At 38.4% G+C, this 15298-nt stretch overlaps 1 protein-coding gene across 5 annotated transcripts in view; it reads right to left on the bottom strand.

Moving 5' to 3' along the window:
* Scmh1 (Scm polycomb group protein homolog 1) overlaps positions 1–15298 on the bottom strand; it is a 165810-nt gene that overhangs the window by 78416 nt on the left and 72096 nt on the right. For all 5 annotated transcript variants that reach the window (XM_008835423.3, XM_029564641.1, XM_029564639.1 and 2 more), the window contains 2 exons: positions 12065–12153; positions 2494–2737 (listed from right to left, as the gene is read on the bottom strand). In XM_008835423.3, the coding sequence (XP_008833645.1) occupies positions 2494–2737; positions 12065–12153 (333 nt within the window). The remainder of the gene's footprint in view (positions 1–2493; positions 2738–12064; positions 12154–15298) is intronic.

Raw genomic sequence — 15298 nt, 5'->3', positions numbered from 1 at the left:
TGCACATCCACTCTGCAGCTGGGCTGCATATATCACAGGAAAGCTACGAATGAGACCCAACATATTTGTAGATGACAATGTCATACTGCAATGTCAAAAGATCATCTTTGTATAGTTCCTTAATAAATTTAAAATAGTGTCCAAAATTATCACTCTGGCTTAACAAAGCCCTGAACAATTTGGTCCTCCCTTGCTTCTACAGCAGCAGCTTGGATCATCTCCCCCTCAGTCTGTCTACCCTAGTAAAGCAGTCTTCATTTTGCTCTTGAATCTAGGAGCTCACTCATGTCAGCTGTACTGTCTGCATGCTTGCATTCTTTTTTCTTAGGTCTCAATTTAGACAGCAACTTTTCAGACAAATTCTCTTGAAAAGAAACTCTGACAGGGCTGGAGAGACATCTCAGTGGTTAAGAGCACTGGCTGCTTTTGCAGAGGATCCAGGTTCGATTCCCAGCACCCACATAGTGACTAACAACCTTCTGTAACTCCAGTTCCAGGGGAATCCAACACCCTCTTCTGACCTCCATGGGCATTGCACAACATGGGTGCACTTACACACATGCAGGCAATACAGTCATGCACAGAAAATAAAAATAATAACTATTTTGAGACAGGGTCTCCCTGGAGCCCCAGCTGTCCTGGAACTCACTATGTAGAGCAGGCTGGCCTTGAACTCACAGAGATCTGCCTGCTTCTGCCTCCCCAGTGCTGGGATTAAAGGTGTGCGCTACCATGCCTGGCAAAAAATTAAGAACTATTTTTAAAGAAAATAACTATTTTAAGAAATTAAAAAAAGAAATTCTGAATAAAGAAGTTCCCTCTCCGTAAAGAAACTTTATGGAATCATGGATATACGTTTATGTTCAAATATGACCTTTTTGTACTGTTAAGAGACTAAAGCCAGGGCCTTACTTGTGCTATGACATGTGCTTTGCACTGAGCTGTATCCCTAGTCACTGAAATGACCTCATTCCTTGATCTATTATGTTTAGTTCTGCCTTATATGACTAGAACAGAAGTATCACAAGGGCAACAAGACTGTCCATCTACGTCACTGCTGAGGCCTCAGCTTGGCTTACAGTTAGGTGCTCAATAAATATTTGGCCAACTTAATGAGTGAATTCCATAGACGTTTAGAAAAGAGATTCCGAGACAATAGGGCAATTTTCCATTCTTTCAGATTCACCGTATGCTTTAGACTTAAAAGAATGGGGTTATTATTTTTGTTGCTAAAAGCAATTATCTCAAAAATCTATCTTGGATGATCTCCATTATCATCATCAAAATGGGAATGAAGCTAGAAGCTGTGGACAGAAAGAACCCTCATTTCCTTTGTGGATTTCAAGGTCTACCAAAGGCTATTAATCTTAATATTCTGACAGCTTTTCTTCAGATTTTTAAAAATAAAAGATTACATATAAAGTTGAATCTCTTTTTATACCGTTCCCCCATCACACTCTCCTTTACCTACTACTGAGGTAATAATTATTCATGTATATTTCTATATATTATTGTATCTGTACATGTCACCTGTATGCTAACCACCATCTTTATCTCCAGTTCCAGGGAATCTGACGCCCTCTTCTGACCTCTGCAGGCATTGCATGACACAGGTGCGCTTACATGCAAACAACATACTCATACACATAAAAAATAAAAAATATTAAATAATTAAAAAAATAAAATATTTTTTAAAAAGGTAAAAATTGGTATAATTTATGGTTTATTCAGTTTGTGGCACTACTATAGTATTGTCTATTTACTCTCCCATTGGTAGTAATTTGATAGTTAATAGTATTATAATAATGATGATGTAGTGTAATAATAGTCTAGTATAACATATATTAAATGGTAATGATAATACAGCTCATAGCTATAGTAATAGCAGCAGTAATACAACAAAAATTGTCTTGATACTTATTTGGCCAAATACATGCATTTTGCCCATGTGTTCTCATCTATTCCTCTCAGCAACTGAATAAAGTAGATGTTTTTTAACAGATGTGTGAATCAGGGGTGCAGCGAGGTGAAGAGACTTCTGGTGAAGGGCAGAGCTGTAGCACACACCCATGAGTTCTTATTTCAAAGCCCATGCCCTTTCCATTCTGCTATCTTCAATATTCATGCAGCAGTGTTACCCCAGATCATTACACAGCCCCTAAGGCCCAAGGTCACAGTTGTCTTGAGAAAGACACTATTCAAAGTCTGAAATTGGTTAAGGGCAAAAGCAGGTGCTGCCTGAGAATAAGTTGAGATATTTAGAAGAAAGAAATAATTTTTCACTTCATTCCAAATTCCACATTTGGCTTCATTTAATCTTATTTCTGAACTGTTAGTGATTATTCCCTGGAAGCCCTTGGTTTGTACCTAAGGTTCCAGTCTTTCCTTTTCCCCTGCCTGTGAGTGAAGTGTGCTAGTGAAGATAGGCCTGCCACGTCAGACCTACAGGCTTTCTCTCGCCATCTGGCTCTTGCTTTCCCAGTGGGATTTTACCTTTGGTGCCAGGTGGCTGCAGGTTGTCTCCAGTCAAAGAACACCAGCCCACAGGAAAGATGTCCCGGGAGTCAAAGCGGCACCAGTAGTCAAAGGCCCCTCGCCATCCATCAAAAGTGACAAGCACCTCTGAGCCTCGAACTTCTCCAATAGTGGCTGGGCAAATGAAATGAGGGTTCTTTCTGTCCACAGCTTCTAGCTTCATCCCCATTTTGAAGAAGTTGTGGGAAGGTGATGGTGGCTCCTAGATGAGAAACACAAATATTCAGAACTGGACACAGAGAGTGGCAGCAGACTGCTGAAGCATTTGGATGACTGAAAATGATCGTTATGTAAGACTTATCAGGGAGATTCAGTCTTTCTTTTAAGCGGATTTTTGAAGTCTACCAAAGAATTATGCTATTAGTCCTAACATTTTGACAGTCTTTCTTCAGATCTTTTAAAATAAAAGATTACACATAAAGTTGAATCTCTTTTTGTATCAGTGCCCCGTCCCATTCTCCTTTATCTACTACTGAGGTAATAATTATTCATGTGTGTTTCTATATTTTACTGTGCATGTACTTGTCACTTAGTATGCTTTCAAATTTTACACGGTCACCTCAATTTTCTTTTTTTATTCAACATTATGTTTTTGAAGGTTACTCATGTTGATAAAATTAGGTGCAGTTAATTTTAACTACAAATAATATATCATCCATATACATCCCAATCTATTATTTACCATTTTATGGACATTTAAGGTTGTTTCTAATTATTAATTATTTCAAGAGTTTTAATAACCTTTACTGTTGCTTTGTTTACACCTTGGGAAGGTTTTTCTTTTGTTGTTGTTATTTTTGTTTTGTTTTGTCTTCCTGTAGCCCTAGTGGTCTTGGAACTAGCTATGTAGACCAGACTGGACTTGATCTCAAAGAGATTCACCTGTTTCTGCCTCCCAAGTGTTGGGATTATAGGTATATGCCACCATACCTGGCTGTTTTGTATCAGTACTGATCTGGGTGTGGAGATCTTGGGTTCTAACTTGTGATGTAAGTGCACAGATCATCCTTCAAATACATGTGTTGCTCTCCTAGTCTTACTGCCTCAGCCTGTGCCAGTTCAGAGAACTCTTAAATGAATACCTGGTAGGAAATGTCCCTCTACTTTGTCATTCTTTAGCACTGTTCTGAGTTCTCTTTAATTTTCAAATGAATGTAATTACCTTTTCAAGTTACACAGAAAAACCTTATCTCGATCTTGACTGGAATTTCAATGAATTTATAGATTGATTAGAGAAGAAATAACCTTTGTCACTGATAACACTGAAGCTCATCTATGAGCATGATAGCCTATTTCCATTTAAAACTTCTTTAATACAGATTTCTCTTTTAATATAACATTTTAAATGTCCTCCAAAGTATCTCATGCTCTAAAAATCTTTTGATTTTATTATTCATTTATTTATTTTGTGCGTGTGTGTGTGTGTGTGTGCGTGCGCACATGTGCCATGGCATGCATGGGGTCAAAGGACAATTTGTAGGAGTCCTATCTTTCTTTTTAAAAATATTTATTTATTATTTTTATTTTAGGTGTATGAGTGTTTTGCCTGCATTTATATAAGTGCACCACATGCATTGCAATGCCTACAGAGGCCAGAAAAGAGTGTTGGATCCCCTGGAACTGGAGTTCAGATGGTTGTTAGCCATGATGTAGGTGCCTGGAATTGAACCTGGGTCCTCTGGAAGAATAATAATGGTTCTTAACCACTGAGCCATCTATCCAGCCCCAAGTCAGTTCTATCTTTCTACCATCATGTGGGTCTCAGGGACTGAACTGAGGTTCATCAGGCTTGCTTTTACCTACTAAGCCATCTAACCAGTCCCTCATGATTTTAACTAATATTTCTTTTTCCTAAGTGTATTCTAATTCTATTATTAACATAAATGACATTTTAAAGATTTTATTATCAAAACTGTTAAAGATGAATGAACTAATGCTTAAAAATTTATCAGTGAAGTGATAGCCATTGGTATTCCTATTTCTGTCTCCCTTATTTACCAATTATTGAAAAATATGCATTAAGGGAGGGGAAGAAGGAAGGCTATACAAGGAACCATGGGGATAAAGAGGAAGAAGAAGCCCAAGAGAAGGGGGGAACCATAGGAGATAGGTATTATCAAGTGTGAAATGGGGAAAATGAGGGTACTTTAACTGGGGAGGAAAGATGGAGAGTTAGACAGGAAGAGAGAGAGGATAGATAAATAATGCTTAGGTGGTGTGAAAAACCAGAGGGAACTGCATTAGTTCAAAAGTCTACTGAGGGGGCTGGAGAGGTGGCTCAATGGTTAAGAGTACTGGCTGTTCTTGCAAAGAACTGGGTTTGAATCCCAGCATCTACATGGCGGCTAACAACCGTCTATAACTCCAGTTTCAGGGGATCTGATGCCCTCTTCTCTCCTCTGTGGGCACTGCATGACACGGGTTCACTAACACATATGCAGACAATACACACATACAAATAAATACATAAACAAAAAAGTCTACTGAAAAATTACACATATAATATCTCTACACATGTTCATGTGTACAGTTGAAGACTATATAATAAGAAACAGTGACAGACAGGAGAACCTCCCTTCAAGTTGTTGGCCAGGGCAGTCTAAGAAACTCCCAAAATTACACAGGCTATTGCCACAGCTCTTGATTTCCTCCCAGAACTTGAAGGAAAGACCCTATTGCTGAAGACAGGACATACTTCGGACACATGGTTTGGCACAATGGAGCTGGAACTGACTGGAAGCCACCTCCCAGAAGGCTAGCTCTCATAGTTTTGTAGGACACTATGCAAGCTGCTAAGGGACAACATCAATCAATAGTCCAACCCCAGTTTTAAGGCCTAATATCCACAACAATGACAGGCACAGCAAACTACATTGGTGCAGTAGTGTCACTTTTATCTTGGGGGTAATTAACAGCTCCCTAATTGGACTTAAAGCTCCCTCAATGGGAGGGAATTAATGTGTGATATTGTCAACATAGCCAAGTACAGATGGCCAGAGAGGTCATAGATCTTAGAGAAAACCCTAAATCTGTCACATCCCTAAGCAAATGTAATTTTTTACTATAGGCCAAATATAAATCCTTATATTTATAGACAAGTATTCCAAACACCTTTCATTAAAGAAGCTTCTTTTGCAACAGACGGAGACTATTACAGAGTTCTGCAACTGGTCACATGCACAGAATAGGTGTCTATGAAATGTCCAATCCTAAGCGACACATCTACAGTGGAATCTCTGCACCTAAGACTCACAGAACATGGTGGAACAAGGGGTAGAGAGAACACTAATGCATCTCTCAACTCTCATCAATGAAATTCCCTCATGCAACATTGGGCAATGAACACAAAAGACTACAAATGGCCAAAGCATAGAGAATAAGAGTCTACAGAATGTGGGTCCTTAGACAGGACTCCTACGTTAAACTCCACCCACCCAGGGCTTAGGGACCATTTTAGAAGGGGTAGAAAGGTTGTAAAAGCCAGGGGAGGAGATGCATAACCATATGGAAATAGTCTTACAGGCTCCTGAGACCTTGCTCATATGAATCTACAGCAATGATGTTAGCATGCACAATACCCATGCAAACTCAGGCAGGCAAAAACCCAGCATAGAACTGGGGAAATGGGCAGCAGGTCCCAATATTAGCTGAAGAACTGTTAGCAGCTGATTACTGCTCAGTGAAAGAATGCTGATCTTCTTTAAGGGACTCTAGATAGGCTGACTAGACCCTGGTGGATGAACTTGCACTGAGGGACACCTGGGGACAGTTAACATAAATGACAGGATGCATGAAATCTGGTGGGGGTGGCTATGAGGGGGTGCAGATAGGGGAGGGGTTGTAAAGACGATTAAGATGTTTTTTATGAAACACACAGAAATTCAATAAAAATGTCAAAAAGTAAAATATGCATTAAAATATCCCTTACCGATTGCAGAATTTCCAGTTTTGCCATGTGTTGTAGAACATGGTCATCCAAGCAAAACAGTTGTCTTCATCAGATTGGCTGTGCTTGCTAACAAGAGATCATCACTAGAGGCCTATTGAACTTCCCTTAGAGAAAGAGGGAGAAGGTCGGGCCATTGAACCCTCACCTGAGGTTCTGGCTGCTTCCTCCTATACCTCCCAGTCATCTGTATACAATTCTGTCCTAATTGATATGCCATTGGGGTCTAGGGAGGTGCTAGAGTTTATATGTTGGGGAAGGTTAACAGGGGCGGGGCAGGGGGAATTCCATCTACATATGTGTCCATGGGGAAGCCATCAGTCATGTTCGGTAAAGATTTTCCAGTGTTTTGGGGTTACCCATGCTCCTGCAAACAACCTCTCACTATGCTATATAAGTAAGCTCATTAAACTCATTGGACCCCAGGTTGAACTTCAGTTTGTCATTTGGTTTGTTATTTGTAAGGAGGGGTCAGATCTCATAGAGCTGGAATTACAGGCAGTTGTGAGCTGCTCAAAGTGGATTCTGGAAACTGAACTCCAAACTTCTGCAAGAGCTCTTGATTGCTGAGCCATCTCTTCAACCCCCTATATCAATTTTTATCTTGACAAGTTTGCCCAATATATCATATTCTTTTGCAATGTTTTCTCTCTAGCTTTGAATTCTTAGATATACATGTTTCAACTGGAAAATTCAGAGGTCAGGAAATTAACAAATAGCCATGGGAGAAGGCATTTTGGGAGGGGAGAGAATGCAGGGGTATAAAGGTGGTGGTGGTGGGGAATAATAGACTAGGAAGGGTTAAATGGGGTGGAGGATGGGAGGGCAGGGCAGAGAAGGGAGTATAGAGAGGGATAACGGACATTAAAGATCTTTAGCAAAAGCCAGATGGAAACTTACCACTACAGAAGCTTCTTAAGAACATACATACATATTACAAAAAGAGATTAAAAGGTGTAACCTTATAACAGGGAGGACATTGCTCCTACTAGACACCATAGTCTAGCAAAGTAAAAGCCACTACCAAGAATGAACTCCCTCTTTTGAAGCTATTGACTAGGGATCCCACAGACCCTCAAACAACATTAGCCATTGCCCCTGCTTTTATGAGCCATAGAACAAACAAGGATAAATCAAGCTCATACTGACTTCAAAGCTTCGTCTCTACTGGATAGCTTCCATAGGGCTGGAAGGTGCTATTCATGCTACCAGAAGAGAAAATTAATCACTAACCTTACCCAGCTGTGAATCCCGCGGGCTACAACTGGCCTGGAAAGATATACCCCATTAGTGCAACAGTGGCACGAAAATTATTGGAATAACCAAACACTTTTGAATTGGATTTAAGGTCCACTTCATAAGATGGAGACTATACCTGATATTTATATCAAGTCTAGCAATCTTTGGCTAGACAGGTCACAGGCCATAGGGGAGAGCCTAATACTATTATTCTGTTAAATAGATATATTATTAAACCAATTCCTAATGATTTATTGTTATTAATACTTTTTTTGTCCTTTTGAGACAGGGTCTTCCTGTAGCCCCAGCTGGCCTGGAACTTGCTATGTAGACCAGGCTGGCCTTGAACTCACAGAGATCAGCCTGCCTCTGCCTCCCAAGTGCTGGGATTAAAAGCGCGGGCCACCATACCCAGCTATCAATACATTTTAAAAATGATTCATTGTTTTAAATTATGTGTGTTTGAGTGTGGGTAAGTGCAAGTGAGTGGTGGTACCTATTGAGGCCAGAGAAGGCATCAGATTCACTGGAGCACCCCTGAATACATGGTTAAGAGCTGTCCAATATGGGTGCTAAAATGTAAACACTGGTCCCCTGCAAGAGCAGTAAGTGCTCTGAACTGTTGATTCATCTCTCCAGCTCCACCAACATTTTCATGTTATTATGTATAAGCAGTACCTGTTATAAATAGCACCTTATAATTAAAATTGATGAGTTTAAGGACATTTCTCTTGATAAATGAAGTACCCAAATATTTGATTATTTATTTACTTAATTTTGAAATGGTCTTGATATGTTGCCCAGGTTTGCTTCAAACTCCTGGGCTGAAGTGATCCTTCTGTCTTAGCCTCCCAAGAAGCTGGAACTACAAGAATATGCCACCAAGCCCATCTGCATTTATTACAATTATATTATTGTTGATGTTTCTATTTTGTTTGATTTATGGTTCTTTTACTCTTTTTCAATCAACTAAATTTTCTTTCCTCTTTTCCCTTCACTGAAGTTAAACACTCTAATAACTGCCTGGTGGATTCCCTTAGGATTTTAACTGTATAGTTGACATATAATGTCTTAAATATCTTTATTAAATTTTCTTCCCCTTTTCTCCTTCATTGATTCTATTCTATTTAAACAGTTTGGTAGATTCCCTTAAGATTTTAACTGTATGGTTAACAAACAAACGAAAACATCTTTATTTCTAGTCCTAGACATTAGAAGATCTTTAGACTGTTTTAAGTAATCCGAAGTTATAGAGGAATAGGCAATTAAGTTCTACACTGTTACAGTTCCAATTAGTGACTTTTGTTACTATAATTAGATTATACAGTCATCTATATGTTAACCAGTCTATTTCCTCACTTCAACTTCTAACTCATTCTTTATGGTCCAAATTCTTTCTTCCTGAAACACTCTTCTGATGCTTTCTCAATGGCTATGTTGGGCTCTACTTGCATTGGTTTGTTTGCATTGCATTGCATTGATAAGCCTGATTTTCACCTCCATTTTGAAATTACAGTGTAATCAGGTGTACACTTTTAGGTAGATGACTTATTACTTTGAAAAGTATTCCATTATTTTGACTTGAATGGCTACTGCTGTACTGTTAGCTAATGTAACCCCCTTGTTTTATCTGATTACTTGTTCAGATCTCTCTTTTGATGTTAGTTTCCTATAGTTATAATATGACAATGTCTTATAGTGTGTACTTGTTTTTGTTATACGTATTGGAAAACTGTTTTCTTTTCAAATATTGTCTCTTTCTTATCCTTTCTAATTAATCTTCCTGGGTTTAATAGTTAGCATGTATGAAGCCTTCTTATATCTTCTTGGCTTTTTTCCCCTTAGTATTTCTGTTTCTTTACCTCTCAGTGCTACAGTCTGAGGGAAATTCCTTACATAGGTATTTCAGTTAATTCTTTAGGTGTACATGTTTAAGTTACTATAAATCTACCTAGAAAATTTTAATTTTAAAGGTTTGAAAATTTTCAGTGTTTTACTTCTAGGTGTGAAACTTAGCTATTATTAGTATTTTTTAAAGTGCCATTTAAAAATAGTGTTTGGAGCCAGTGAGATGGCTTAGTTGGAAAAAGTACTTGCCAACAAGCTTGATGACCCGAGTTTCATCCTCAACCTGAGTTCCATCTCCAGAACCCACACAGTGGAAGGATAGAATCAACTCCTGTAAGTTGTCCTTTGACCTCCACATGTATGCCATGGCAAGTAACAACCCCCACAATAAAATAAAAAAATGTAAAAGTAAAAAAAGTGTTTTGCATTTTCTCTTTTCCTTTCTTTCTTTCCCTTTCTTTCTCTTTCTTTCTTTTCATTCATTCATTCTTTCTTTCTTCTTTTTTTTTAAAGACTATAAGGTCTCCCTGTAGCCCCAGCTGGCCTGGAACTCACTATGTAGACCAGGCTGGCCTTGATCTCACAGAGATCTGCCTGCCTCTGCCTCCTGAATGCTGTCTCTAGTGGACATTTCTATTATCTGAAAGTCCTTGAGGAACTGGATTATTTGCTGTGATTACATCATATCATATTTTCTTTGAAAGTTTTTGAGGGCTTTCAAATTCAGGACCCAATGCTCATTTTCAGTGGTGCTTCACGTTGGGATTACTGTAACATCAAACCCTCCAGAGAGCTTCTGGGTTTGCTTCTGCCAGGAACACAGAAATACCTCCATATAACTTTGAAGTTCCTAGGCAATCCAACTACAAGAGGGGAAAGTGTTTAATCAGAGATGCCTGTGACCCCTACCCCTACCTAGAGTCCAACAGACACTCTTTTCATAACTGTAATAATTTTTTTCACTAACAGCTAAGCATTTGAGGGATTTGACCTGGTTCTAAGGTCCACTTCCTGCCTTGCATGTTTTGAGGCCTCATCTTGTGTCTCACCATTGGTATAACAAGACAAAATTCTTTTTAAAAATATTTTCATTATTTTTATTTTATGTGCATGAATGTATTGCATGCATGTAGGTAAGTGCAGCCATGTTGTGCAATGCCTGTGGAAGACAGAAGAGGCTGTCGGATACCCTGGAACTGGAGTTATGGACAGTTGTTAGCAGCCATGTGGGTGCTGGGATCTGAACCTGGGTCTTTTGCAAGAATAACCAGTGTTCTTAACTGCTGAGCCATCTCTCCAGCCCACAAGACAAGATTCTTAAAGACTGGCAAAGTCCCTTAAGATAGTTACACATTTAGCACATACATTTAACACTGTTGCTTTTCATCTTGCTTTCGGCTTATGAAGAGTTTTCTTACATTCTGGTAGGCTCAACAGAGCACTAAACAGGATTGTTGGTTCCTCCTCAATATCCATCTCACATTTTGAGGTATTTCTTAGTGAAAGAGTTTTCAAGTTGTCCAATGTACTATATTTTGAGAACTAGAGTGTTCTCAGGATTGAGACTTAATTAGCAGCACAGGAAAACCTAATTCAGTCATCTCTACTGTAACTCTCACTGCACTGGATAAGTCAACTAACAGCTAACTGACATTCTCTTCCTTTGAAAAACAGGAAGAATGAACACAGGCTGTGGATCCCTGTTCTGTCGTTCACTCGCTATGTGATCTTGAGCATGTTCCTTATTCAAAAATATAATTCCTTAATTATTAAACAGAATGAATAATTCTTAGTACATATAAGTCAGTCAGGTGTGGGTATCAAATGAGATAATAAATATAAGGCTCCAAACATATGATAGGCACTCAAATAATAGTCTTTCCTTTTTTAGAATACAAACTATAGAACTGTATAAGAATTTAGGTTTATACTGCATTTTATAGTTCTAATAAACACATTTAAGTTTTAACAAGGTAGGCGGAAATCTCTTTGCAGTTAAAGTAAAAAAGAATCTTATTAGATTAACTTGTTATTGACAATTGGGAGCCTCAAACCAGTAATCTTGTCTTATCATAGCCTAATATGTCTATCTGAGGATAACTGCTGCTTTGCATGTTCTTCAATTTATTTATTTATTTATTTTTATATTATGTGCATGAGTGTTTTGCCTGCATGTATGCAAGAACACCATGTGTGTGCAATGCCCACTGAGGCCGCAAGAGAGTGAGTGTCACATCCCTTCAAACTGGAGTTACAGACAGTTGTCAACAGCTGTGTGGGTCCTGGGAACTGAACCTGGGTCCTCTCCAAGAACAGAAAGTACTCTTAACTGATAAGCCATCTCTCCAGTTCTGCTTTGTAGGTTTTAAAACCTTTAACTGAACTAGTTTCTAAGACGCACACTCATACCAAAGACAACAGATGCTCAGTAATTGAAAAAGACAAATATTTGATCTTAAGAAGCTTGTAGATGGTGATATCTGAGGGACAGTATACCTTGTGGAAAATCTTGACGGGAGCCATCTCTGCTCCATTTAGTGTCTTCAAAAGGAACATGGGCCAAGAAGAGGCATTCAGCCTAAATCCTGCAGTAAACATAATGGAGAACAGGTTAAGAAATGTTCCAAAAGGGCATGGTGCTATGAAGTTCTCCGTTTGGAATCTAGTTACTCCTTCCACAACCTATGCTGTGACAGTCATAAAATCATAGGCTCTAGGAAAAGGTTTAAGAGCTGCATAGAAGTTACTCATTATTCAGAAAAAGGGAAGGAAGCCCCTTGGAAGGAATGTAGTTTGTCCAAGATAATGCAGCAAAATACATAGTGCTACCAGGTCTCCAAACCAATGTTCAGCCTCTAAGACAAATATTACAGAATAGGTATAATACCTAAACATGCTCCTTTATAAATCTGAGACTGATGGAAGAAAGGATTAACAAATACTTAGAAATGATCTAGACAGTAGACTATAAAAGGGGATCTAATAATCCCTTAAGAAAAATACAACTGATCAAGTCAACTTATAAGCTCAATACAAGTCACTCTCCCAATATAAATTAATTCACTATTTTTATGTCTCTTTTACATATTCACACATATATACTAAGTACAAATACTTTCATTCTCTGAGACCTGTTTCAGTTATTGGGGGCTTTGATTTTCTTCTAGTTTTAAGCTAGTCAAGTTATTTAATATGGAGGTAATACTCAATTTTAAGAAGTTGTGATATGTAGCAAAAAGAAGAATTATTTTGCTGTTACCTCAATTCTTAGTACAGTGGCCCGTCTGGTGCCTCTACAGTTAAGAATCTGTGCCTAGTGGTTTCTCCCCTATTTTCAGGGGTTCATGACTTGGCTGTTAGAGATACTGCTCCTAGTGATCCTTGGAGCAGTATGTGGGTGAGTGGATGTGTGTTGAATTTTGGTGTTCTTTTAACATGCATGTCAGATAAGGGGAAAAACAAAGTATCATGTAGAGTACAAAAAAATTAGAGATTTCAAAGTTTATCTTAAACACTTTTTAACTTTCCTGGTTTTAACTTTAAAACTGCTGCTTGCAGGCTTCTTAGTTATAAGCCACTGCATTTAGGTCCTTAGGAGGGAATTTATTAGGGGATGCTTTCAAACAAATGAGGCAAGCCTACACCTTAAGATGACTTTGGATTCAGAGACCTGGGTTTAGTCCTCTAACTGAATTAACTTTTCCTTTAAATTCTGGAAAGGATAAATTGGCACACTTGCAATTTATGTAATTGTCCCCCCACCCGTTGATTGCAGTCTGTGTCAAGAGGCACTCTTTATTACCAAGTAGTGTATTGACCAAGGAGTAGCATTTTTTAGTTGCTCAGCTCTATCATAATGGGCCTATATATGTAGTATCTCCAAAGATATTTTCAGGATAAGCTTTGTATACTTTTACTGGCTATTTAGAGCCCTTTGGAATGTTTGTGGTATAGAAATATCATGGTAAATTGTTTTTCAATAAATATTTTGAAACATGTTTCAAAAATATACTTTTGACCTTATTTTCTTAAACAACTAAGGATTAGTGAATGATAAAACTAGAGATCATTCTACCCCAAATTCTTTACTTTTTCAAAAGAGTAAGAAGAAACTTAGAAAAGTTAATTGCTCATTGTCACCTACAAGGAAGAGTCAACAAGAATGTTAGTGACTTGTAAAAACTAAAATCATTATTAAACTTAGCTTCTCTAATTTGGAGAAGCTCCAAGTGCTTCTTTTTAATTTGGCTTTGACTCTCCTTCCTGAGGTAGCAAAATATACTTTTTAAATTGCCTCTCAGCTTACCTCAGCCTTCTCATCACATTTAAAAGGATAGATAGGCTGCGCCAAAGCTGAAGACACGGAAGTAACAACAGATTCTGGGACTCCAGTGGGAGACCCAGTGCTAATCACTTCCCATTGACTGTCTAATCCCAAAACAGTTTCAGAAGATACATATCTTCATTTTATGGAGGGGGAAAGAGGCAACAGTTTAAGTAAACTGTTAACAGTTTTAAAGTGTGCAAATGACATAGGTAGGATTGGAATTTAAGCAATTCAAGTCCTGAGCCCATCTTCTTACCTACTACATTAAAATCAATATGTAAGTAAAAATGAAAAAGGAAGAATCTTCTTTGGAATTAAGTATTAAAATCTAGTTAAATTCAGGGAGAGAAGAGGAAAGAAAATGAAAGTAAAAAGGAGATCTACTTCTGTGGGATTTAAACATTTTGTCCCAGTCTGGCTCTACTGAGCCAAACTTGCTAAGTAAGATCAAGCAGGTTCTAGGGAGTGCTCCCTTCTATCAATAACTATAATAGAAAGGTGGGTGATTTTTATCACTTAGTCTAAAACAGCCATCACTTTTTTGCTTGCTTAGTCATTTTTTTGGGGGGGGGTGTTGTTTGTTTTTTGACAGGGTCTCCCTAGTTCCAGACTGCCTGGAAGTCATGATATGGACCAGGGCGACTTCAATCTCACAGAGATCCACCTGCCTCTGCCTCCCAAGGCTCTTCTTTCTTTTTGGGAAAACAAAACAAAACAACAATATCCTAATTCCATATGACTTGGTGGGGATGCCAATCAGATGGCCTACTACAGGGTAGAAAATAATGTCATTTAAAAGTATCAGACTCCTTTAGACCAAGAGTAAATGTGTCTAAAGGTGAGCCAATTATCTTCTGACATTAAGAGAATGCTAGAGAAGCAGATTTGCAGCAAAGGACAACTGTTCTAGAGAAGTAGTCCATGCATATTGGTAAAAGAGAGAGCTGGGAGGCATTCCCAATTAGATGCCTCCACAATTAGGAAATTCAGGTTTCATGCCTTCAGTTTCCAACAACTAGAGTATCCAGCCAGGTAATCTGCAGCTCCATTTTTAAAGAAAGGGTTACTGAAGGTCTTCTATTTCATTTGGAACTTAAGCTAAAAAAGTCCTTTCAACTCTGTGAATCCTTATGAGAGTATGGGTACAATTGCTACTATGTACTGAATGTAGTAAGCATAGCACATGCCATTTCTTACATGCACAGTTAAGCATGCCCAGTTTATAAAAGATGACATGGAAACAGAGAAGTGGATTGTCCAAGGTCACACTAGTAGGTGATGCAGACAGGTTTCAATACACGATGGTTTAATCCCAGAATTCATGGGCCTTTGCTGTTTCATTACTTCCTAGCAAGCATCTTTGACAACAGAAGGGCAAGGCGCACATGTTTGCAGGCTAATTC

The sequence above is a fragment of the Nannospalax galili genome, unplaced genomic scaffold (genome assembly GCF_000622305.1).
Source record: "Nannospalax galili isolate Female #2095 unplaced genomic scaffold, S.galili_v1.0 scaffold577, whole genome shotgun sequence".
Lineage (NCBI taxonomy): Eukaryota > Metazoa > Chordata > Mammalia > Rodentia > Spalacidae > Nannospalax > Nannospalax galili.
The sequence above is the reverse complement of the archived record's forward strand: the minus strand, read 5'-3'. Positions and strand labels throughout refer to the sequence as shown.